Genomic DNA, 25,551 nt, shown 5'->3' with positions numbered 1-25,551 from the left:
GCTCAGTCAGTTAAGCGTCTGCCTTCCGCTCAGGTCATGATCCCAGAGTCCTGGGATCGAGTTCCTCATCGGGCTCCCTGCTCTGTGGGGAGTCTGCTTCTCCCTCTCCCACTCCCCCTGCTTGTGTTCCCTCTCTCGCTGTCTCTCTTTCTGTCAAGTAAGTAAAATCTTTAAGTAAATAAATAAATAAATAGAACTCCGACCCTGCCTCCCCCCAAAAGTTACTATTTTTTTCCTCCATCAGTGATCAACTTCGGGTGCTAGGAAGCCATGGCCAACTTCCCAGCTGGCCATCTGGGAAGCAGAGCTGGGGCCATGGGCCTATTCTCCAAAAAGGGGACCGGGAATCCCACCGCCGGTGCGCCCCCGCCCGTCTGCTCGCCAGTCAGCGAGACGCTGCGGCCAGCGGCGGCGGGGGGCGGCACCGCACCAGTTCAAGACGGCAGCTCGGGCCGGCCGCCCGGCGCTAGCCACGCACCTTTGCTGTCTCCGCTTCCCCACCTGAAGGATGACAGAGGTAAGGGTACCAAACGCGCAGGCTCACCGTGAGGGCTGAAGGAGAAAACGAGCCTAGGTAGAGCACCCACAGAAACATTCACTTAGCAAGCGCTCAGCCAACAGTATTACTTTCAGACAGCCTCGACGGCGACGCTTCCTAACCTGTTCGAGGGGCTGCAGCTGTCCCTTCAGGTGGTCAATCCTCTCCAGCAAGTGGTGCTCTCTCTTTTTCTGAAACTCCTCTAAGTGCAAAGCTGTGAACAGTCTGTGAACCAAGGATTTCAAATTGTCCATCTCCGTAGCCTGCTCCATACTCAGTTCCTCTGACAAAAGACACAAAGGACACGTAAGGCCGTCACCACACTTCTTCCTCCAGGCTCTCCGAGTCCCGGGAACCCCACCTGCGTGCCCGTGGCTGGCGGCCTGGGCGCTCTAAGTCCTAGGGAGGCATCTGGGATTGGCCTTTCTTCCTGTCTCGGGTGATTCGTCCCTCCCACAGCAACACAGTCTGGAATGATAAATTACTAAACAGTAGGCTTTAAATTCTTTGTTTTTTTGTCTTTTTTCTTTTGTCCTAGGACTTCACTGTTTCTTTAAAAATCTTCATACAGGAAAAGGTTTCCATCTACCAGAATCCAGGTGCATGACTCACCTTAGTTTGTTAACACTTCAGTTTGTGGGTGCATTTTGTTGTTGTTGCTTCAAGTTTTTATTTAAATTCTAGTTACTTAACATATAGTGTAATACTGGTTTCAGGAATAGAATTTAGTGATTTGTCACTTACATACAACACCCAGTGCTCATCACAGGTGTTCTCCTTATGGTCATTTTTATACTTGACTTCAACCTAAGATTCTCCCCCACCCCCAGACCCCAGCCATCTATCCAAAAATTACTTTAGGACGCACGGGGGACGGAAGCTGGTGTACACACGTGTAAACGAAAGCATAATACAAATTTGAAAAGCAATTAAAGTGTAAGTTCTTCTCAACAAGATGTAGATCTGAAAGGAGGTTCACACTGATAAGAAAGGAAGTCAGTTTCTAAGTTTTTAACAAAGTTCTTTTGCTTATGGATTTCTCTTAATCCTTCTGTCTCTGTGGATCTATAAACTCCCACAAAAACTGGGCTATAATACTTCTTTTCTGAGGAACTGTTGCTCAGTACTGTAAGAGAACAGGAGGTGGGGGGCAAGGCAGGGCGGGACAGACCTGCCCCCCCCCCCCCCCCCCACAGCGCACACCTACAGCCGCAGGAGGCTTAGGGCCCTGGAGTCAGGAGGCCAGTGAGGCTCCAGTGCCTCCAGTGCATGTCAGCAGGCCTCAAGTTATTTCCCTTCCATTTCCACCCACTGCCTTCAAGACTTGAGTGTGGACTTTAATCCCTTCTACATTCTAAGCTACAGCTGCAATGAACAAGTGAGAAGTCGAAGTTCCCTTCTAGGCTTCTGAGATTTGTAGAACAGTCAGAGAGACCTTTGGTTTTGATGAAAAATGTACTGCTATTTAAAAGGCCTAAAAAATAAAAAAATAAAATTAAAGGTCTACATATAGAAGAAAGGTACAGATGGGGCAGGATTCTTTCCCAAGCAGTGGAGCATATCCAGGACAAACAGAGCCAGACACTAAAGTGATAAGGATAGGCTTTAATCAGTAACCACTGCGGTGAGGAAGAGGATCCAGTGTGAACTGAGCTCAACTTCTATTTGTGCAGAGGTGGCTGGGCGTTTTCAGGGACGGAGGGGAACAGGGGCCTTAGAAGGGGAAATCTACAAAAACTGGGTGTGAAGGCTGTTGGTTAACCAGACTAGGCCATTTGTGTTGTAAATGAGTACTTGGGCGGAAGAGAAACAGACAGAGGGCACTATGCAAGTCAGAGCAAGGCAGCCGCCCCGCTGGGGGTGAGAGCAAGAATTCCCTCCCTCGACGTCTGCGGTTCTCAGGTCCTTGAGACAGCAGTTCTGGGTGGTAGAAGCAATACACTTCAAAGGCACAGAGAAAGGATTTATAATTGCAAGCTTTCCAAAGTAACTGCTAGAAGAGGGGGTTCACAGACCTATCTGCTTATCACCAGGCTTTCCCTGGACAAACAGTTCTCCTGGACAAACAGTTCTCCTGACAGTGCTGCACTTCCCCAGGCAAGCATTTTAGGAGGGCTGTAGTCTAATCCTAGGGATAGGCCCTTGAGCTGGCAGAAGCTCTGCTGGTGTTTGTTCAAGTCTCTTAGGGGCAGGAGGTGAACAAAATCATTTGTGTGGAGAATCTGCAATTTTTTTTAAGATTTTATTTATTTATTTGACAGAGAGACACACAGCGAGAGAGGGAACACAAGCAGGGGGAGTGGGAGAGGGAGAAGCAGGCTTCCCGCGGAGCAGGGAGCCCCATGCGGGCTCGACCCCAGGACCCCGGGATCATGATCTGAGCCGAAGGCAGACGCTTAACGACTGAGCCACCCAGGCGCCCTGAGAATCCGCAATCTTTTTATAGGTCAAGGCTGAGGTCTAGTCAAGAAGAGGGCTCAGAGGCACCTGGCTCAAGTTTGGTCAAAGAGAGAGTCTTTGTTAAGTGACACAAAATGTTTATCTGAGTTCAGTGACAAGCTATGGTCTTTCAGAAATGGCACTGCAAAATTCATATGTTGTGTTACCAATTTAAACATTTCTCTAAATACATAAACAAACATTTGTCTGTGGTATCACCTAACAAAAACCAGAAGCTGTTTATTCCTTTTATAGGTGTCCTCAATGTGAATTTCATTTTCATAGCCTGAATTTTCAAATCCAAATTTGCCAATGCTTTAGAAAAGAAACGGAGTTTAAATACATCTTTTAATTCCGAATTTTTTACAAACTGCATTTTCTATTAATCCAGTATAATTCCTCTGTCATCTTCCTTCCAACCATCGCTCCTGTGCCCATTAGTTGAATTCACACTGTGAACCTGAGCCAGTGGGACTTGGTGCTCAGCAAGGCACCTGGTAAGCCCGAGGACAGGGAGGCGTGGGCGCACCCGGGCAACACGATCCCAGCAAACCACCCCTCCAGGCAGGGAGAGGGCTCTCCTCCCAGGGAGCTGGCAGGAGGGAGGTTGCAATTTAGTCCACGTGGACCTAAGGCTTATGTGACATGTTGGGGCTTGCAGGACAGTAAGGTCAAGTAGAACAATGAGATGCCTTAAAAAAACATTTATTTCCACTTGTTTCCTCAAATATCAACCCAGAGAAAGGAAGCAGAAGACCTTCCAGAGTATTGGGGACTCACTGAACATGAACTTTCTATCTTAACAGGGGTTTCCACTTCTGTATTTCTCAACTTCTACCATCCTTCTCTCTTAAATACTGCCCTGATTTTTAAGAAAAATTAACAGTAGAAGAAAGTTCACAGTTGTTGAAAGGACGGATTCATTTTAATTTCTCTATACTTGTTTGTGTTTGAAAATTCCATAAAACTTTCAAACACACAATTAAAATTTAAAAATATATTTTCTTCTTCAAGGGATCCTCAGAGAAATGGCTGACACCAATGCTGGGGTACAAGATCAGACTGGATCATCTAGTTATACCAGAAAGTAAGAAAAAGCTTGAAATAAAAATGGGGGCAAGTCACAAGATATGGGAGCTATGGTGTTCAACTGGGCCCGCTATCATCAGTGGGAGCCCCCTTAAGCTCCTTGGGACTTACTCCCATTTCTCTGTGTTAGCCTTTATTCTTTTTTAATCTAAATCCCCTCCCCTCCCCTATTCCCTTCTCATTGGCACCTTCTGAGACTTCTTGGCTGATGCAGAATTGGGAGAATCTGGCTGCAATATGACTTTTCGATTGCAGCAGCCCTCCCACATTTACCAGTCAGCACTTAGCATCCTAACTATAAACAAGAGCCTGCCCTTATTTATCGATCTATTTATTAAGGCACAAACTTACTAATTCCTTCTTGCTGCGTTCTACAGTCACAGCTTACTGGGAACAGAAGCCTCTGGAGCCAATACTGGCAGGAACACTTACACTTAACTGGGGATTTGCTGGAGGCTCAGTGTGAACCAGTTTGAGAAATAAAACACATTCATGAGTTTTACCTCCAGGAACCCCACAGGTTCTCACAGTGAAGGTCAGAGATCACATAACCTGGTGCTTGGAGCAGGGAGAGGGGAAAAGTAACCATTCTGCATCAGCCCTGAGCATAACTTTCTCCACAGCAAGGAAACTACTTTACCAGAGCCTTCTCTGGCTTGGAGGAAGGGCAGTGAGCACACTCCAGCCCCCTCTAGTCTTCCTCTCTCACATAGGGGAAGGAAAAATAAAAAGGCTAAGAAACTCTTCTGAAAGTTGCAGCCCAGGAATTCTGGCCCAATACAACACCCGAGATTCAATCGTAGGTTTATAAAATGTTTCTCCCCCACCCCCAAGACCTTACCACCACATCAACAGGGCCGCGGTTCTGTGCAAGACGCAGACTCCAAGAAAGAATTTCTAGGGAAACTCAGAGACAACAGGCAAGACAAAAACAGAGACACTAGAAGAAACTCAAGTCTCTAATACCTGCAGCTACAGCAAACAGCCTCTTAGCTGGATACACATAAAACCTCACATTAAACACCTACTTGCTTCAGTTTCTACTATCTAACACATCATGCCCAACTTTGAACAAAAAATTATGCAGCAAGGGAAAAAGCAAGAAGGCATATCATATTCAAACTGCAGAAAGTCAAAGATAAAGAAAAAACCTTGAAAGAAACCAGAAGAAAGAATGCCTCACCTACCAAAGAGCACAGATGAAAATTACACCTGACCCCTCCGGAAAACGACACCAGCAAGGAGGAGACAGAGGGAAAACTCAGCCTTGAGAGCGATAAAATAAATTTTCAACTTCCTGTCTTGGGCCCTATACTTTACCATTTACCAAGGTCAAAATGACTTGGCAAAACCTCAAAGCAGGGTCTACTTCTCCCCTCACACATGCTGTACATCTGCTTTGTTAAAGAAAACAACCCCAGGGGCACCTGGGTGGCTCAGTCAGTTAAGCATCTACCTAGGGCTCAGGTCATGATCCCGGGGTCCTGGGATCAAGCCCCGCATCGGGCTCCCTGCTCGAGGGAAGCCTGCTTCTCCCTCTCCCTCCCGCTCCCCCTGCTTGTGCTCACTCGCTGTCAAATAAATAAAGTCTTAAAAAAAAAAAAAAAAAAAAAGGAAACCACCCCAAAAGACCATTCTGAACAAAATTAAAAGGAAGAAACTTCCCTGGTTCCCATAGGATTAAAGTCCAACAGCTCTGAATATACTAGAAACTTAAGGTCGGCAACTTTCTGAAATGTCCTTTGTCTAACGACTTGTAACTTTTTATGCAAAAAATGTAAACAACCTGGGCACCTGGGTGGCTCAGTCGTTAAGCGGCTGCCTTCAGCTCAGGTCATGATCCCAGGGTCCCAGGATCGAGCCCCACATCGGGCTCCCTGCTCAGCGGGAAGCCTGCTTCTCCCTCTCCCACTCCCCCTGCTTGTGTTCCCTCTACCGCTGTCTCTGTCTCTGTCAAATAAATAAATAAAATCTTTAAAAAAAAAAATGTAAATAACCTGCACCAACCGTTCCTTTGACAGAGCACCCTCTGCTTTTTGAAGACTGCGTATCCTGGCAGCTGTCCTAACCTGGACCCCGATAAAATTCTCTTCCTTTTAGAAATTATAGAAGGTGCGTTCATTTTATGTCAACGTGGAAAAAAAAAAAAAGGCCACAAACCTAGAATTCTGTATCCCACCAAAGTATCCTTCAAAAGTGGAGAAATGAAGACTTTCTCAAAACAAAAGTTGGAGAACTTGCTGCCAGTAGCCCTGCCTTGTGAGAAGTGTTAAAAGTGAAGGGAGGAGGGCGCCTGGGTGGCTCAGTTGGTTAAGCGACTGCCTTCGGCTCAGGTCATGATCCTGGAGTCCTGGGGTCAAGTCCCACATCGGGCTCCCTGCTCAGCGAGGAGCCTGCTTCTCCCTCTGACCCTCCCCCCTCTCATGTACTCTCTCTCATTCTTGCTCTCTCAAATAAATAAAATAAATCTTTAAAAAAAAAAAGTGAAGGGAGGACAATGATGCAAGGTCAGAAACCTAGATCTACATAAATAAAGGAATTCTACGTTAAAGAAGGAATAAGGGAAGACAAAATTAAAATGTATTTTTCCTTTCACTTATTAATTGATGTAACAACAGTCTGTTCAAAATAATAGCAGCAAAAATTGTATTCAGTGCTTATAGCTTATATATGAGTGAAATGAATGATAAGGGATGGGAAGAAAGAATTAGAAATACATGGTTATTTTGGGTGCCTGGGTGGCTCAGTCATTGAGCATCTGCCTTTGGCTCAGGTCATGGTCCCAGGGTCCTGGGATCGAGCCCCACATCGGGCTCCCTGCTCCGCGGGAAGCCTGCTTCTCCCTCTTCCACTCCCCCTGCTTGTGTTCCCTCTCTCACTGTGTCTGTCTCTGTCAAATAAATAAATAAAATCTTAAAAAAAAAAAGGAAAAGAAATACATGGTTATTTCAAGGTACTTGCAATGCCTGTGAAATAGTCTGGTGTTATTTAAAAGTGGATTTGGAGGTGCCTGGCTGGCTCAGTTGGTAATGCGTGCAATTCTTGGTCTCGGGGTTGTAAGTTCGAGGCCCACAGTGGGTGTAGAGATTACTTAAAATCTTTAGGGGTGTCTACGTGGCTCAGTTGGTTATATTGGCTCGGGTCTTGATCTCAGGGTTCTGAGTTCAAGCCCCAAACTGAGTTCAAGCCACGCCCAGCATGGAGCCTACTTAGGAAAAAAAAGAAAAAAAAAGAAAAAGAACTTTAAAAAAAAAAGTGAATTTGGGTTAATTGTAAATGTATATGGCAAAATGTAGGGCAATCACTAAAAAAAGTAAAATTTAGAAGTATCACTGATATGATACAATAGAAAATGGAATCATAAAATGCTCCATTAAAACCACAAAAGGCAGGGGCGCCTGGGTAGTCCAGGTTGTGATCTTGGGGTCTTGGGATTGAGCCCCATGTTGGGCTCCCTGCTGAGCAGGGAGTCTGCTTTTCCCTCTCCCTCTGCCCCTCACCCTGCTCATGTGCATGCACTCTCTAATAACTAAAATCTTAAAAAAAAAAAAAAACACAAAACGCCTTCAAAGACTAGGAGACAAAATTAGAAACAAAGGGGCAAGAAATAGAAGTAACAAATATCATAGATACTAATCAGACTATAGCAACAATCACTTTAAGATATCAATGGTCTAAAAACACCAATTAAAAGACAGATTAGACTGGATTAAAAAACAAGGCCCAACCACAGGTTGTCTACAAAAAATCCTCTTTATTTTTTATTTTTTTAATTGTTATGTTAGTCACCATATATTACATCATTAGTTTTTGATGTAGTGCTCCATGATTCATTGTTTGCATATTACACCCAGTGCTCAATTCAGTACATGCCCTCTTTAATACCCATCACCAGGCTAACCCGTCCCTCCACCTTCTCCCCTCTAGAACCCTCAGTTTGTTTCTCAGAGTCCATAGTCTCTCATGGTTTGTCTCCCCCTCCGATTTCCCCCCCTTCATTTAAGAAATCCTCTTTAAATATAAAGACATACATAGATGAAAAAGGGAGGGAGGAAGATATACCATGCTAACACTAATCAAAAACAAGCTGGAAAAAAAATTATAACTATATATGGATGGATACTAACTAGACTTACTGTGGTGATCATTTTGCAATATATACAAATATTAAATTATGTTGTATATCTGAAACTAATATTATAGTTTATATATATCTAAATGAAAAAGAAAGCTGGAATAATTATATTAATTTCAGATACAGCAGACTTCAGAGTAAGGAAAGTTATCATGGATAAAGAAGGGCATTACATAATTACATAAAGGAGTCAATTCTCCAAGAAAACACAGTAACTCTTAATGTGTATGTAACTAACAACAAAGTGTCAAAACATGAGAGGCAAAACTGACAGAACTGCAAGGAGGAAGAAATAAATCCAGTAATAGCTGGAGACTTCAATACCTCTCTATCAGATATGGAGAGACCTAGCCAGCAAAAAAATCATTAAGGACATAGCTAAACTCAACAGTACCATCAATCATCTAGACAGAATTAACCTCAATAGACTATTTCTTTTTTTTTTTTTTTAAAGATTTTTTATTTATTTATTTGAGAGAGAGAGAATGAGAGACAGAGAGCATGAGAGGGAGGAGGGTCAGAGGGAGAAGCAGACTCCCTGCCGAGCAGGGAGCCCGATGCGGGACTCGATCCTGGGACTCCAGGATCACGACCTGAGCCGAAGGCAGTCGCTTAACCAACTGAGCCACCCAGGTGCCCCCCTCAATAGACTATTTCATCCAACAACCGATAATACACATTCTTCTCAAGCTTACATGGAACATTCACCAAGATAAACATCACTTGGGGCCACATTCAAACAAATGCAAAATATAAATCATACAATGATGCCCTCAGACCACAGTGGAATTTAAGTAGAAATCAAAAAGAGGGCTGGAAAATCGCAAAATATTTGGCAATTAAACAACACACTTCTAAATAACATATGGGTCAAATAAGCAATCAAGAAAAGTTATACAATATTCTAAACTACATGAAAATGAAAACACAACTTATCAAAACCTGTAGGATGAAACAAAGCAGTGCTCAGAGGAAAATTTATAGCATTGAATGCATACATTAGAAAAGAAGAAACATCTAAAATCAATAAGTTTCCACTGTAGGAAACTAGAAAAAGAGGAGCAAATTAAATTCAACATAAGCAGAAGAAAAGAAATAAAAGAGCAGAAACCAATGAAATTGAGGTGTGCCTAGCTGGCTCAGTCGGAAGAGCATGCAACTCTTGATCTTGGGGTTGTGTTCGAGCCCCATGTCGGGTGTAGAGATTACTTAAGAATAAAATCTTAAAACAAACAAACAAAAAAATCAGTGAAACTGAGAACAGAAAGTCAATAAAGAAAATCAATGAAACCAAAAGCTAGTTCTTTGAAGAGATCAATAAAATTGATAAACCCCTAGCCAGGACAAGAAAAAAAAGAGAAGACAAATGATTAATATCAGTTTATACATACTAACATCATTATAAATCCCATGAACATTAAAAGGATAATAAAGGATGTGATGAATAACTCCATGCTTACAAATTTAATAACCCACATTAAATGGATCAATTCTTTAAAAAGACACACTGGCAGAACACACACAAGAAAAAATAGACAATATGAATAGGCCTTATCTATTTAAAAAATTGAATCAATAATTAATAACCTTCCAAAATGGAAAGCACTAGGCCCCAATGGGTTCATGGTGAATTCTACTCAACATATAAGAAATTATACCAGTTCTCTACAGTCCCTTCCAGAAGACAGATGCAGAGGGAATAATTCCTAACTCATTCTATGAGGCATTACCCTAACGCAAAAATCAGACAAAAGACATTATAGAAAAAGAAAATTAAAGACCAATATCTCCCATGAACAAGGATGCAAAAATCCTCAACAAAATATTAGCAAACTGAATCCAACAATGTATAAAAACAATTACGCACCACAACCAAGTGGGATTTATTAGAGATATGGAAGGTTGGTTCAACTTTCCAAAGTCAATTAATGCAATCCATTACAACAAGCTAAAGAAGAAAAATCATGTGATCATACCAAGAAATGCAGAAAAGCATTTGACAAGATCCAATACCTATTCATGATGACAACCCTCAGCAAAATAGGAATGGAGGGGAACTTCCTCAACTTGATAAAAACATCTACCATCATATTTAATGGTGAGAAACTTGAAGCTTTCCTGCCAAGACCAGGGCTTCATTAAAATTAAAACCTCTGCTCTACAAAAGACAATGCCAAGAGAATGAGAAAACAAGCTACAGATTGGGAAAAAAATATTTGCAAAGGAGAGATCTGATATGAACTGTTACCTAAAATACGCAAAACAGGGGTGCCTGGGTGGCTCAGTTGGTTAAGCGACTGCCTTCAGCTCAGGTCATGATCCCTGGGTCCTGGGATCAAGTCCCTTCATCAGTCTTCCTGCTCTGCAGTGGGGCCTACTTCTCCCTCCCCCACTCCCCCTGCTTGTGTTCCTGCTCTTTCTCTGTCAAATAAATAAATAAATAAATAAAATCTTTAAAATAAAATAAAATATGCAAAACAATCTTATATCAACAATTAAAAAAAAATGGACAACCTGCTTAAAAAAATGGGCCAAAGACTTGAACAGACACCTCACCAAAGAATGCAGTAAGCATCTGAAGTCATATGCCATTAAGCAAGTACAAGTTAAAAAAATAAGCTATTACACGCCTATTAGAATGGCCAAAATCCCAAACACTGACAAGGCTAAAAGCTGTCAAGGACGTGGAGCAGCAGGAACTCTCACTCACTGCGGATGGGCGTGCAAAATGCTACAGCCACTTTGGAAGACAGTTTGCCAGTTTCTTACAAAACTAAACATACTCTTAACGTACAATCCAGCAATCATGCTCCTTGGCATTTACCCAAACGCACCAAAAACTTATGTCTACACAAAAACCTACAAATGCCTCATACTATATGATACCAACTACATAACATTCTGAAAAAGGCAAAACTATGGAGACAGTAAACAGATTAGTGGTTGCCAGTGGTTGGGGGGGTGGAAGGGATCAGGCAGATCACAGAGGACTTTTGGGTAGTGGAATTACTCTGCATGATACTACAATGGTGGATATATGTCATTATACATTTATCAAAACCCAAGAGTGAACTGAGTAATAATGAAGGGCCAGCGTAGGTTCACGGATCGTAACAAATGTACCACTCTGGTGCCCAACAGTGGGGGAGGCTATGGGGCAGGGGACAGAGAGTACATGGGAACTGTATACTATCTGCTCAATCTTACTATGAACCTACTAAAACTACTCTAAAAAAATCAAGTCTATTTTTGAAAAAAGAGTTAAGTGCTACAGGATACACACTTGGAGTCATGATTTTCAGGCCCACTTCTTCTTAACCCAATAATGTCAGGTTAAGCATTCAAGATCGTAAATGAAATCTTAAAAGTGTAAAAGAAGTATACGACACTAAAAAGTCCTGCTGGGCAACTGCTACTGATCATTCATACCCCTGCTAGAAAAGCTTAAACATCGGTTCTCCAAAGCCTTCTTGGTCATTTGGTTAATTAAGAAGGTTCTTAAGCTTGTTCCCTGTAAAATCCCACAACTAAGGGGAAATGTTAAGATAGTTACATAGCTGTGTCTCTTACCTTTCTTGGGGCACTGTACATCATATGTTATTTTGTTAATGACAAGCTTAAAATCATTCATTAGCAAAATTTCCATTAAGGTCGAAGCTGGAATTTCACTGCCATCTGAGAGAAAAAACATCATGTGAAAATATGTCCTTGTTTTAGACAGTAAAAACCATTTTTCCAACAGATAGAAAAATATTTACTAACTCGGGTCTTTACAATACAGGAGTGGACACTTTCATTTTGGGGGGCTCTCCAATACCCAATACTGTTCCCACAGTGAGGAATCCTTCCTTCCTGCTCTGCCTCCCATTACACTAGACCAAACAGCACGCAGGTGCTCCCTCTCCACACTCTGTCAGCTGGGCTGGGATCTAGGCAGATGTTCCTGGCAGGACTCTATCTACACAAGGTCACGCAAAGCTTCAGGGGACATGGGAACTCTTCACAGCAAGGCCAGAGCAGTGGAGGTGACACTTTGGGGCAGGGGGAGGAGGTGCGGGTATCAGCAACAAAGCCCATCAGGTAGATAGATCCCAGGCTAACGTGGTCTTTGCTGATGTTCTCCCTCGGTTCCTGCCTTCTGAGCCTGGCTTTCTGTCAATTCCAATCTCCAGAGCCTACTGACATACTCCGTTGCTCAGCCAGAGTCCTTATCTGCTGCTGAGAGCTAAGCCCCTGACTGGTATGTGTAAGGCACACAGATAGTAACATTTAAAAGCCTTTTAATTATTAGAGGTGACTGATTTGTTCAAACTTGGTAGCCAAACAGCACCACCAACCACGACCACACAGGACTCCCTACTGTTCTAGCTGGGGAAAGGTGAAGAGAGGCGAATCTTCCAGGAGCTGGGGGCGGCAGGGACTGTAATAAACGTAATTAAACCCAAGGAGTCAGTCTGCATGTGTGTGGTTTTTATGGAGGTCGTAAATGGTAGGAGAGATTCTAATAGTAATTTCAAATATCCTAGGAACAATTCAAGGAAAACGGGAAAAAAAAAAAAAAACCTCCTGGAAAATTTTAACCTCAGTGTGCTTTGCACAGTCTCTCAGATAGCCTGGTTTTTTATTTTGGAACTAAACTTTAATGGAACCCAGGTGTTGAGAAAGCAAACTATCTGAACAGTAAGCAGAACACTGGCGGTGGGGGAGCGGGGGGGAGTTTCTCTATCATTCTCCCTTTAGAACAGTCCACGCAGAAGTGATATAAGGTCCAGGACGGTATGTTCACGCAGCCTGGCATTTGCCAGGCTACAGCCAACCACAGCTACTGCGGCTACATTAATATGCATGACAGCAGTAATGCTGCCGGTAAAATCAGGAAGAACCTGGTTGTCTGCCTGCTGTCTGGCTCTCCGTAGTCCTTTTGTTCCAGAAGGCAGCGAGTCAAGTCTGCACCTGGGTCTGTTCCTCGAATTTGGCTGTTTGGGTTCCTGTTCATCAGTTGGGGTGACATCATTTTCCCAGGAATTGCCAAATAATTCAACCCACACTATGGGCAAAACTGTGACAAGCTTAGAACACTCTTTTCAAGCCCAAATTAAAGGCAGGCAAATTCCGCCCACAGAACCTCTCTTTTTAAAGATTGGCAACACACCAATCATTTTATATGACTTTGCACGTGTCATTTAAAAATTTACATTTAAATGACTTCAAACCTACTCCTTAAAATAGGGCTACAAAAAGCAATCACCTGGGTACGATTTCTCAGTCGAAGTACTACATTATCCTTTATACTAATACAGGAACAGCAGGAAATGGACACGAAACACTCTTTGAGGAGCTAATGATAGAGTCTTGAATTCTTCACCAATTCTTGGGGAAGTACTGATTTAAACCCCAATAAAGTGTTTTCACTCAGTCTAAAGAGCCCTTTTTCTCTAAGATTTCTAGTCTTTTCCTTTGTGCTTTATGTTTTAAAGCTACTCAGATTTTTAGAAACAAGCAGGGTCCATGTCAATCACCGCTTTAGCCTCGTTTGTTTCATTCACTTAAGGGGCACTTACTGAGTCCACACCACCAGGCAAGCACTGTGCTCGGTGCCCTCCCCCCAGCCCAGGCACACGGGCTGGCAGCCAGTTGCCGGCTCTTAGAAGCTTAGGAAGGCAGGTGCTGGCCCAGGGCAGAAGGCCCACGGGCGTTCAGTGCTCCTGGGACTGTTCAGTCTAGTTCAGAGATGAAGTGCTAGGCCACTGTGGCCACAGGACTAAAACCTTCTTCTCGGATCCTGGTTTTGTCAGGAAAAAGGTCCCCTTCCAGTTAAATTCAAAGTCCTTACCACAACCTACAGTACAGTTTTCCTGACCTGTCCCTCCCATCCTACTTCACCCAGCTGCCTCCTTTGCAGCCACAGAGGCTGGGCTCCCACAGCTGGGCCTCTGCCAGGAGCGCCCTCCCATCGACACAGCTCCCCCTTCTCTTCCAGGCATTCCTAGGACCTGACCTTAGTGAGCATTCCCCGCCCCCCACCAACCCTGCCTCCCCGAGAGCATCTCCTCTCACACCTCCCCCCATCAGCCCCCATTCTGAAAGCACCTCCTCCCACAGCACACACACTCCCACTCTGCAAGCATCTCTCCCTACGCCGTGGTCCCCCACAGCACACTCCCAGACTCTGTGAGCGTCTCCCCGCCGCCGCCACACTCCCCACTCTGTGAGCACCTCCCACCACACAACACGCCCCCAACTCCAGAGCATCTCCCCCCACACCACATAAACACCCACTCCACAGGCACCTCCCCACCACCACAGCCCCCACTCTTTTTCTCTGTAATATTTATTATCTAACATACTACATATTTTCTTCACCTTTTTCTTCTTTTAGAAGATAACCTCAAAAAGAGCAGGACTTTTTTTTACCTCTATTGTTCTTTGCTCTGCCTCTGGCACCTAGAACAGTGCCTGGAACAGGTTAGATGCTCAATTTGTTGAGTAATTCTTTTTTTTTAATTTAAATTCAATTAACTAATATATAGTGTATTATTAGTTTCAGAGAGAGTGTTTAGTGATTCATCAGTCTTATATAACACCCAGTGCTCATTACATCACATGCCCTCCCCAATGTCCAACACCCAATTACCTCAACCCCCCACCCCCTCCCCTCCAGCAACCCTCAGTTTGTTTCCTAGAGTTAGGAGTCTCTTTATGGTTTGTCTCCCTCTCTGATTCTGTCTTATTTTTCCGTCCCTTCCCTTATGATCCTCTGTTTTGTTTCTTAAATTCCACATGTGAGATCGTATGATAACTATCTTTCTCTGACTTATTTCACTCAGCATGAGACCCTCTAGTAAATAAATTCTTAATCTCTATTTTTCCAACTTCTATATCTACCCCTTATTTGGTTCTGAACTTGGACAGGGAAGAAGAAGGTTTATTTCCTTTTCAAAACTGAAACAGTAATCACTAATGCTTCAATAAGTTTATTCTAAGAGGGGCGCCTGGGTGGCTCAGTTGGTTGGGCGACTGCCTTCGGCTCGGGTCATGATCTCGGGGTCCTGGGATCGAGCCCCGCATCGGGCTCCCTGCTCGGTGGGAAGCCTGCTTCTCTCTTTCCTACTCCCCCTGCTTGTGTTCCCTCTCTCGCTGTGTCTCTCTCTGTCAAATAAATAAATAAAATCTTTAAAAAAAAAAAAAAAGTTTATTCTAAGCATGTCATACTACAATAAAATAAAATTGCAAATTTGGTCATTTATCTCTTTTTGTAGCCTCTACGTTGGGCTAGGGTAAAGAATTCTTTATTCTATTGTAGGGGCAGTAGGTCCAAGAACCACTTCAGACCATGAGGACATAAAAGCTAGATCCCAAAACTTGAAACGTCTAGTGATTAACCACCTCTACTGGTATTAAAAAATATATATATTCTTCCTGAAAACAATCCATCAAAAAACATACAAGACCATGATTGCTTTATAATAAAGATTAGTGAACTATTTATGTAATTATTCACTAGCTATTTTAATCATTAAAACTGCATTTTGTTTTCTAATTATTCAAACTGTGCTGAAAATTACATGCTAATATCTGTCATTAAAATATTCTCAGAAAAAAACTGGGGGTTAAGTTTATGAAATAAGTAACTGAAATTTACATTAAACTTATTCCACTAATTCTTTATTCAATAGTTAATTTTTTTCATATTACTGATATACAAAAATGGAGGACACAGTAAAGGCCAACCATTTATTATATAATGAATTAAAGAATCAACTGTATAGAATAAAAACAAAAAAATGTTCAAAAAAAGACAAGTGGAGGGGCGCCTGGGTGGCTCAGTCGTTGAGCGTCTGCCTTCGGCTCAGGTCATGATTCCAGGTCCTGGGATCGAGCCCCGCATCGGGCTCCCTGCTCAGCGGGAAGCCTGCTTCTCCCTCTCCCACTCCCCCTGCTTGTGTTCCCTCTCTCGCTGTCTCTCTCTCTCTGTCAAATAAATAAAATCTTAAAAAAAAAAAAAAAAAGACAAGTGGAAAAAAAAAAAAAAAATATATATATATATATATACCTGCTGTGAAGATGGCTGCAGTTTTGACACCTTTATCTTCATTCTGCAGGTCCTGAAGGAAGGAGCCAACTGTTGATGACATTGGTTTGACCACAAATTGACAGCGCTCTTTTCTGGATGGCAAAGTGAGTGTTATCAAGGGAAGGCCGTGTCTATAATTAACTGTTATTTCTGTCGAGGTAAAAAAAAAAAAAAAAGTAGGAATACAGGAATAGATAAAATTTAGTTTTTAAAAGGCAACTTTAAAATACAAGATTCTATAAAGAACGCTGAAATATGGAATTCATGACCCTCTGAACTCCTGTAACAGTGCCTTCGTTACACTACAAGTTACCTATTCTCTACCACTCTATAACATGTCATTAAGCATGTGTCACACTTTATTATATTATCTGCTTAGAGTCTTCCCAGGTGAAGAGTTAAGTTCTGGAAGGCAGAAACTGCTTCTAATTCATCTATAACTCATCTGTTGCTGGGGTGGGAGTTTGCCAAAAGACGTAAGAGATATTATGACCGCAGAAAAGGGAGGAAGTGAACTGGGGGAGGGAGGCGGGGCGGGGGGGGAGAATGGAGGGGCACAAGAAGAGTCCATTTTGCTCGAAACCCCTACTTCTCCTTTTATTTGGAAGAATGGAAATACATCAGCATAGGAATCTAAGAAGTGATAAGAAAGCTTACCATCAGGGGGCACCACTGTACTATAAAGATGTGATGGATAGTATTTTAGGTTTCCACACAGCTTCACACACAAAACCTGTAAGAAAAATTTCTTCTTTTAGAAAAAGTGGGAAAGTTGAAATAAGTGTCTTTACCAGAAGATTTTTTTAAACTTACAAGACAAGCATGATAAACACTTCAGCTTCCCACACATACCCAGATAAGCCCTTAGAGAAGCTCACCAAACCTTTCTGACGGCTTTGTTGTCCCATATGGTAGGCAGTAGCCACACGTGACTATTAAAATTAAAATTAACACTAATAATTCAGTTTCTCAGTCACCTTCACCACCTTTCAAGTGCTTGATAGCTCCGCGTGCCTAGTGGCTACCACGTTAGCACAGAAAGGGAACATTTCCATCATCACAGAAAGTTCATCAGAAAGCATTGCTGGGCTTAAAACATCTAAAATGGCTACTTGACTATGGGACATGTTTTAGAGTTGTGTTGGTGTTTGGTTGACAGTTGTGCTGGTGCTAAGGAAGGCCAGATGACATCATGGCGCACTAGGGCACAGAGACGCTGTGGTCCCTGAAAGAAAGACCCGAAAAACTGGGTCATAGGTCTTTGGTACTCAAAAGAACCTGTAACAGAGGAATCAGTACCATAGCCACAATATCCAGGGTTTTTTTCTTTTTCAGTAGGCTCTACATCCAGCATAGAGCTGAACACAGGGCTTGAACTCATGACCCTGAGCTCAAGCCCTCAGCTGAGATCAAGAGTTGAGATGCTTAGCTGACTGAGCCACCCAGGTGCCCCAACAACCAGTGTTTTTTAATGTATCATCTTGCAAAGGGTTATTTGCATTAACAAGTTTGCCAAGAATTATGCAATGAGGAATTATTTTTCTAATTTTTTTTTTAAAGATTTTTATTTATTTATTTGAGACAGAGAGAATGAGAGAGAGAGAGCACATGAGAGGGGGGAGGGTCAGAGGCAGAAGCAGGCTCCCTGCCAAGCAGGGAGCCCAATGCGGGACTCGATCCAGGGACTCCAGGATCATGACCTGAGCCGAAGGCAGTCGCTTAACCGACTGAGCCACCCAGGCGCCCTATTTTTCTAATTTTTAAGATTTTTAAGTAATCTCCACACCCAACATGGGGCTCGAACTCACAACCCTGAGGATAAGAGTTGCATGCTCCACTGAGCCAGCGAGGCGCCCCAAGAATTCTTTTCTAAATTATATTTTTCAAGTTTTCATTTATGCAAGGGTGCACTATTAAAATAGATCAAAAAGTTAAAAATGTGCTCGCTGCTATGAAAAATGAAAACAATGACAATGACTCAAATGATGTTCCATTATGCTCAAAATCAAAACAATGTTATCAATAAGTTAAAACATTCAGATACATATTTCTAGTATTACACACAACATGGCTATTAGTTACAATAAAATATCATGTCACGTTAATTTATTAAGGCTGTTCATTTGAGTTTTATTTCTAAAAATAACTCACTACTAAGATGAAAAGGAAGAAAACCCTGACTATTTCTTAAGATAGATGTAGCTCTCAGAGAATAAAGATATGCAGAAGTTTTCCAAGTTTGGATAATGGACAGTACAATACTGTTTTTTTTTCCCCCTACCACTTTTAGTTAAACTACAAGAAACTGAGAAAAACATATCCACTGAAAAACACGTCAGAATTCTCTACCAAAATACTTCTTTAAAAATATTTAATGACATAAACGATTCTCTCTGTATAAAAGTCAAATATGTAAATTTGACTTTCTTTCTCTATGTAAAAAAGTCATAGGGTGTAAAAGTTAAAGCCCTCCCCTTCACTTCTGCACCATCCCACAACCTCCCCCAGAGATAATCACTGTTAGTGGTGACAAAGACTCTCTCCTTAACTAAACTTTACTCTGGCTCCTCGAAGCCAGACTGAGCCCCATCCTTGGGTGTGTCCTCTAAGAGCCCCTTTTAGCAAGAATCCAGTCAGTTTAGCCAGAATCCTCCACCCTCGATATCCAATCAAATTCCTCATTCTCCACAATCCCCCACATATATAGGTATTACCTGATAATCCTAGTCTGCCTTCAGCAAGAATCCTGGTAGGTCAGTTTAGCAAACAATTACCCTACCCTCTTAGTAATTTTCCATCCACCACCCCCACCCCACCCTGCCCTTTGATATAAATCCCCATTTTTCCTTGTTGTATTTGGAGTTGAGCCCTCTCTCTCTCCCCACTGCAAAACCCCACTGTCATAGTTCCCCTGAATAAAGTCTACCTTTATGAATGCCATGAATCATTTTTTACAGTGGTTAGGTATGTCTCCTTCCAGGCTTTTTTCTCTATATTACCACTTTTACATACTAGCTAAATTCTATGGCAGAGTCTATATAAAGCTAGGCAGCTTATGAGTCAGGTTCCTAGATGCCAATGGTAATTCCCAATCAGGAAGTATTTATCATTTAAGGTGCTGATGAAATTTCTGGTCTACTACTGAGGAATTCATTTTAGAGGCAACCACCTGACAACCAGGAAATTCTGAAAGGTAGAGTAGCCAGAGAAAACTATCCAAGCTTTCTCAAACATTTGCATGCCTCTAAGAATCACCTGAATACTACAATACCATCTACTGTTACGTAGATAGGGCTTGCTAAAAACACGGATTCCTGGACTCCATGCTGAGATTTTTGATCTAGTAGGTCTGAGGTAGGGTGTGAGAATCTGCATTTTCAAAAAGCCCCAGGGTTATTACTGAAGTTACAGGTGGCGCTGGTGGTATAGTGGTGAGCATAGCTGCCTTCCGAAGTTACAGGTGTGAGGATCATACTCTGAGTAGCTGGGCTCTAGAGGACCCTCAATGACCTTTAGGGCACTATGCTAAATTTCTGCACAGAACCATTTTGATTCATGATACTCATGAAAGCCCCTTTATTTACTTCTGCCTAACCAATCCTGTCATTCCCTCAAGGTCTAGCTCAAAAGCCATTTCTTCTTTAAGTCTCCCTGCAAGGTCATGATGGTCACAGTGGAAAGAACGCAGGCTTTGCAAGCAGAACAAGTTGGAATCCAGCTTCAAGATATACCAGCTCGCTTGATCTTTGACAGGCAGACTGTTCAGGAAGATAGGGGTTGTGAGAACAAGGAGGAGACAGCTATATTAGAAGATGACAAAAGGGAAAATATCATTAACGTAGGAGAGGTCTGTTTCAGCTTCAAAGTAAAAGGGAGGCAGGTGTTAGGAGAAAGAAGATGTGTAACAAGCATGTGTTGGGGCGAATTAACAAGACCAGACTGCTTCTAAAGTTCTGCCATATTTTCAATTAAATATCTTTCTTATTGTTAATAAAATCAAGATGCAGTTTCTTTAATTTTTTTTAAAGATTTTATTTTTATTTGAGAGAGAGAGAGTACAAGACAGGGAGAGAGGCAGAGGGAGAGGGAGAAGCAGACTCCCCGTTGAGCAGGGAGCCAGATGTGGGGCTCGATCCCACTACCCTGAGACCATGACCTGCGTGGAAGGCAGACGCTTAACGGACTAAGCCACCCAGGCGTCCCAAGATGCAGTTTCCATTCAAAATGGTGTTATAAATTCACACTTAAGGGACCCTCTCTGCTCCATTAAAAAACAACACATGTATCTCATTGTACCAAAAGCAAGAGAGAGACACAATGTCATAAGCAAGGCTCAAGTGGAAAGTCTGCTAGGTTCTGGGTCCTGCAGAAAAAAATGTTTCAATAGAAAAATATGTATTGTCTATGTAGCACACTTTTTCAAGTTAACACATTCTAGCCCTTTACACTGGTTTGGAGCCATTCTGCAACCATCTAAACTGTAGGTAATGGACAGGTATGTAAATTCTGTCCAATCTGGTAGTGATCCAACTGACTCACAGACACACCCCCAACCAGTTTTCTAATTGAAATTCACCTTAAAATTCTTTTCTCCATATAAATGTGTACAATTTTCATTTCTCCTTTTGGCTGGATATAACATCTGCCTGGCTTCTTTACATTATAAGAGTAAAATAAATTCTTCAGTATTAGGTGTTCATTTTTATAACTCTATGAGTCGTATTTTTACCTCTTTTTCTGAAAATGATAAGAAGTAACTGAAAGTTTGACCCTTTTAGCCTTCCACTGATGTGATGACTTGATCTGTGATATCTCCAATATCACTGCAACATTCCAGGACAGGGACCCTAAGGTGGCAATTTAAGAATCGGGGATTCTGGGCTCTGGCCACGGGATCCCAGTTGAAAGCAAAAGAAAATTACTAGCCAGAAGCTGGTGAGTACAGAATGAAAGATAAACTTGTAGAGTCTGTAATCCGAAATTCTAATATATGAGAAATTAAATACTAAGAAGGAACCAATAAATTTTGAAGATTAATTCCATTTAGGGAAAATAAAAATAAGAGTCATTCAAAACTGACTTTAATATAAATTATATTTAGGGTCTTCAAAGAGATAAAAGGGAGAATGAGCTTCTAGAAAATCAACAAAAAATTATAAGAAAACGAGTAGAAACAAAAAACTATGACCAACTAATTAGGATATCTGGAAATAGAAAAAAAAATCTATGTATGTGTAAGAAAGCCAGCTTAATGGATTAGATAAATCTAGACCGGATAAAGTCAATAGAAAAGAAAACTAATGAACTAGGCAATATTTCACCCAGGTATGACACAAAAATATACAGAAACCTTGAAGAGGAATTAATTCTCACACATTACTGGCAAGCATATAAAATGGTACAACCATTCTGGAAAACTTCTGGCAGTTTCTTATAAAGTTAAACACACACTTCCCATGTGACCCAATGATTCCACTCCTAGTTTTTCACCCTAGAGAAATGAAAGCTTTACCTTCACACAACTTGTACAAATGCTATTTCCTTTCCGCCCACAAGTGTGCATGCTCCCTGGGAGTAGGGAAGGAGCTGGTCTGGTTCACTGCTGTACCCCAGCACCTGACACACAATGTAGGGGCTCAATAAATATATGTTAAATAAATGTAGGAGTATCTTCGAGGTTTATGCCAGCCTTTCTTCAGAGAGATATGCTCTTGTAATCATAGTCCACTGAGAACGGATCATTAATGTTTTATAAGCATTTACCTACCTCAAAAACTTTTCATAAACAAAATAATTTTAAATGCCCCATAACCACTTATCCTACAGATGTACCAGAATTTACTATTTACCTATTGTTGGACATTTCCATTTTTATACACCACTTCTATACATTTTTCCTCATCGGAAAGGAATGCATGCTCATTTTAGAAAATCTACACATCACAGACTCACAGAATGAAAAGTCATCAATAAAACCATCACCTAGAATTACCACAGTTAACACTGATGTATACCTTCCAGGTTATTTTCTATGTATTATATTCAATTTTTCACCATTACAGCTAAACTGATTCTAAACATCTTCGCACATAAATCTTTCTTTGCATTTTTTTCCTTCAGAGTAGATTGCAGGATGATTAGATCATAAAGCAGTATGATAATGTATTATCAAGCTTCTTGTTGGGCATATTTTCTTTGCTTCATATTGTTTATTCAGTACAACTCCAGATTAATAGTAGTCTGAACCCAAACAAGCAAATCTTCATAAAGCTCAGAATCAAACAGTAACAGACACATCTGGGCATCCCTGGAGGAACCAGTTTCCTGCTGGAGGCTCACCAGGTGTCCTCACTGGGACAGCCCACTGGTACCTCAACCTCAATACCTCCTGAACCGAGCTTCCTTGTTCCTCCACAGACCTGATCCTCTTATTTTAATGAACTCACACCACTAACATTACCAGTCGTTAGAACTAGAGCCCCAAGAGCTATCCTCAACAACTAATATTCCATAAAATCAACTGGCAGACAGTAGTTACAACTGAACTACCACTAAGGCATGCTGGTTCTAATTCACACAGAGCCCCCGAATCCAATCCTCTCCCTCCATCTCCGCCCTCTGCCACCCTCATTCAGGTCCTTGTCATCTTCCTAGATCACTGCAATGGCTTCCTAACTGGCTTTTCCCACCAATCCATTCCACAGTAAGATCTATTCTAATCTTCTGAAATCATATAAAGTCAAATTATTTCTAGGTTTAAAAACCTCTCTTTGCTCTCCATTGGAAAGAGAAACAATTTCAAAGAAAACTTGCCATGAGCTGATTCCTGTCTGCTTCTCTGGTCTCACCTTACCATCACTAGCACCACCCACCTCCCAACCCCGGATTGCAGACGCGGGAAGCACTGCAGTTTCCGGACTAGTGCTCACTGTTGCATGCTTCCTCGCCCTTTGCACTCCTTCCCATGCCATAAATACTATTCCCATTGCCATAAAAACCACAGAACTCTATTCTTACTATCACTTCCTTGCCTACCGCAATCAAGTGACCTTCTTCTTCAAAGGCCAAGCCGTCCTCAGCTGCTCTCCATCTTCTACATCTCAAAATCTTAACTCCATCTCCTATCACTACTTCTCACAACAAAGATTCAGTAGGCAGATATGATCTGCTATGTCTCATCTTTAACAAGGTCCAAACCCTCCATTAACCACATATCCCTCCAGCTACTGCCCCATTCATAGGCTCTCCTTAGCCAAAACTTTCAGTTTATCTATGCTGGTTCAGCCTCAACTCCCATTCACTCTTTAACATAACTACCATCAGGCTTCTTTCTATCCAGCCCCTCAACTCTCTAGCCCGACCTCTCCCAAGTTCCAGACTAGGATATCCAAATGCTGGACTAACATGTCCCCTTACATAATCATGTACATCTGAGACTGGATTTATCCAGAACAAAACTCTTGATTTACCCCCCGAAACTTCCTTCCTCTGGTTTCATCTTCCCCCTGCAGTAACTGACCCACCATCTCCCTAGCTGCTCAAGTCAAACCCGGGAGTCATTCTTGATGCCATCAATTCCTTCAACCCATCCATTCTCCCTGCATAGTTTATCCACTCCTCTCCATTTTTATTGTTAATACTCTGGTCCAGGCCACCATGATCTACTGTAACAGTTTCCAAACTCGTTTACTTGCTTCCACCCTTGCTCTCCTCCATGCTACCCTTCTCAAAGCAGCAAAAGTGATGATCTTAAAATGCAAACACAATCACCCCACTCTTCTGCGTAAAATTTTTCAATGGATTCCCTTTATGCTTCAACAAAACAAAAGCTTATCATGGCCAATGAGATGCTGCTTGTCTCACCAATCTTGTCTCATTCCCTTTCTTCCTTGCTTGTGTTCCTCTGATCCTACTGGTTACCTCTCAATTCCTAGAACATGACAAGTTTCTCAGATCTCAGGTCTATAGCACATGCTGTTCTCCATCTCGAATGTTCTTCTCACCCTCTTTGTATAACTAGATGTTTTATATGCAATATCTTATTTAATCTTTCTAGCAACCGTATGAGGCTTGTACTATCACTTCCCATCCTTTTTTTCCCATTCAAATGTATTTATCACTTAATTTATCAAGAAAATAAGCTTAGTACTGATGTAATAGCACATGAGTGCTCCACCCTCACAACCTCATCAACTCCCAAAGGCCCCACCTACTAATACCATTACCATTGGGAGTTAGGATTTCAGTATATGAATATTGGGAGGACACAGACTTTCAGACCTTAGCGACACGGTTATGCACATTTAAAAGACATTTTTTCAGTATGGAGGTCCCTCAAAGTTGAAAATAGAGCTACCGTACAACCCAGCAATTGCACTACTGGGTATTTACCTCAAAGATACAAATGTAGGTATCCGAAGGGGTACGTGTACCCCGATGTTTATAGCAGCAATGTCCACAATAGCCAAACTGTGGAAAGAGCCAAGATGTCCATCAATAGATGAGTGGATAAAGAAGTGGTATATATATACAATGGAATATTATGCAGCCATCAAAAAAATCTTGCCATTTGCGACGACGTGGATGGAACTAGAGGGTATTATGCTAAGCAAAATAAGTCAATCAGAGAAAGACAAGTATCAAATGATCTCACTGATATGAGGAATTTGAGAAACAAGGCAGAGGATCACAGGGGCAGGGAAGAAAAAATGAAACAAGATGAAACCAGAGAGGGAGACAAAGCATAAGAGACTCTTAATCTCAGGAAACAAACTGAGGGTTGCTGGAGTGGTGGGGGTGGGAGGGATGGGGTGGCTGGGTGATGGACATTGGGGAGGGTATGTGCTATGGTGAGCGCTGTGAACTATGTAAGACTGATTAATCACAGACCTGTACCTCTGAAACAAATAATACATTATATGTTTAAAAAAAGATAGTAGGAAGGGAAAAATGAAGGGGGGGAATCAGAGGGGGAGACGAACCATGAGAGACTATGGACTCTGAGAAACAACCTGAGGGTTCTAGAGGGGAGGGGGAGGGGGATGGGTTAGCCCCATGATGGGTATTAAAGAGGGCACGTATTGAATGGAGCACTGGGTGTTATACACAAACAATGAATCATGGAACACTACATCAAAAACTAATGATGTAATGTATGGGGACTAACATAATAAAATAAAATTTTAAAAAAAAACTAGCTCTACACTAGTGGAACCCTTATTAAAAAAAAAGTTTCGTGGGACAAGTGGTCTGAACAAGAGGAAAAAGTATTAAGTA

At 42.0% G+C, this 25,551-nt stretch overlaps 1 protein-coding gene across 1 annotated transcript in view; it reads right to left on the bottom strand.

Annotated features, from left to right (window-relative positions):
• Nucleotides 1–25,551, bottom strand: part of MCUB (mitochondrial calcium uniporter dominant negative subunit beta) — an 89,969-nt gene that overhangs the window by 4,491 nt on the left and 59,927 nt on the right. Inside the window, 4 exon segments of the mRNA XM_054508775.2 lie at nt 661–821; nt 11,772–11,876; nt 16,255–16,425; nt 16,933–17,008. Coding sequence (XP_054364750.1) covers nt 661–821; nt 11,772–11,876; nt 16,255–16,425; nt 16,933–17,008 — 513 coding nt within the window.

The sequence above is a fragment of the Mirounga angustirostris genome, unplaced genomic scaffold, assembly GCF_029215605.1.
Source record: "Mirounga angustirostris isolate CCGP_5_RB_7025 unplaced genomic scaffold, mMirAng1.0.hap1 SCAF_2, whole genome shotgun sequence".
In the NCBI taxonomy this organism is placed as follows: domain Eukaryota; kingdom Metazoa; phylum Chordata; class Mammalia; order Carnivora; family Phocidae; genus Mirounga; species Mirounga angustirostris.
Note: the sequence above shows the minus strand (reverse complement) of the source record. Positions and strands in the feature narration are given on the sequence as shown.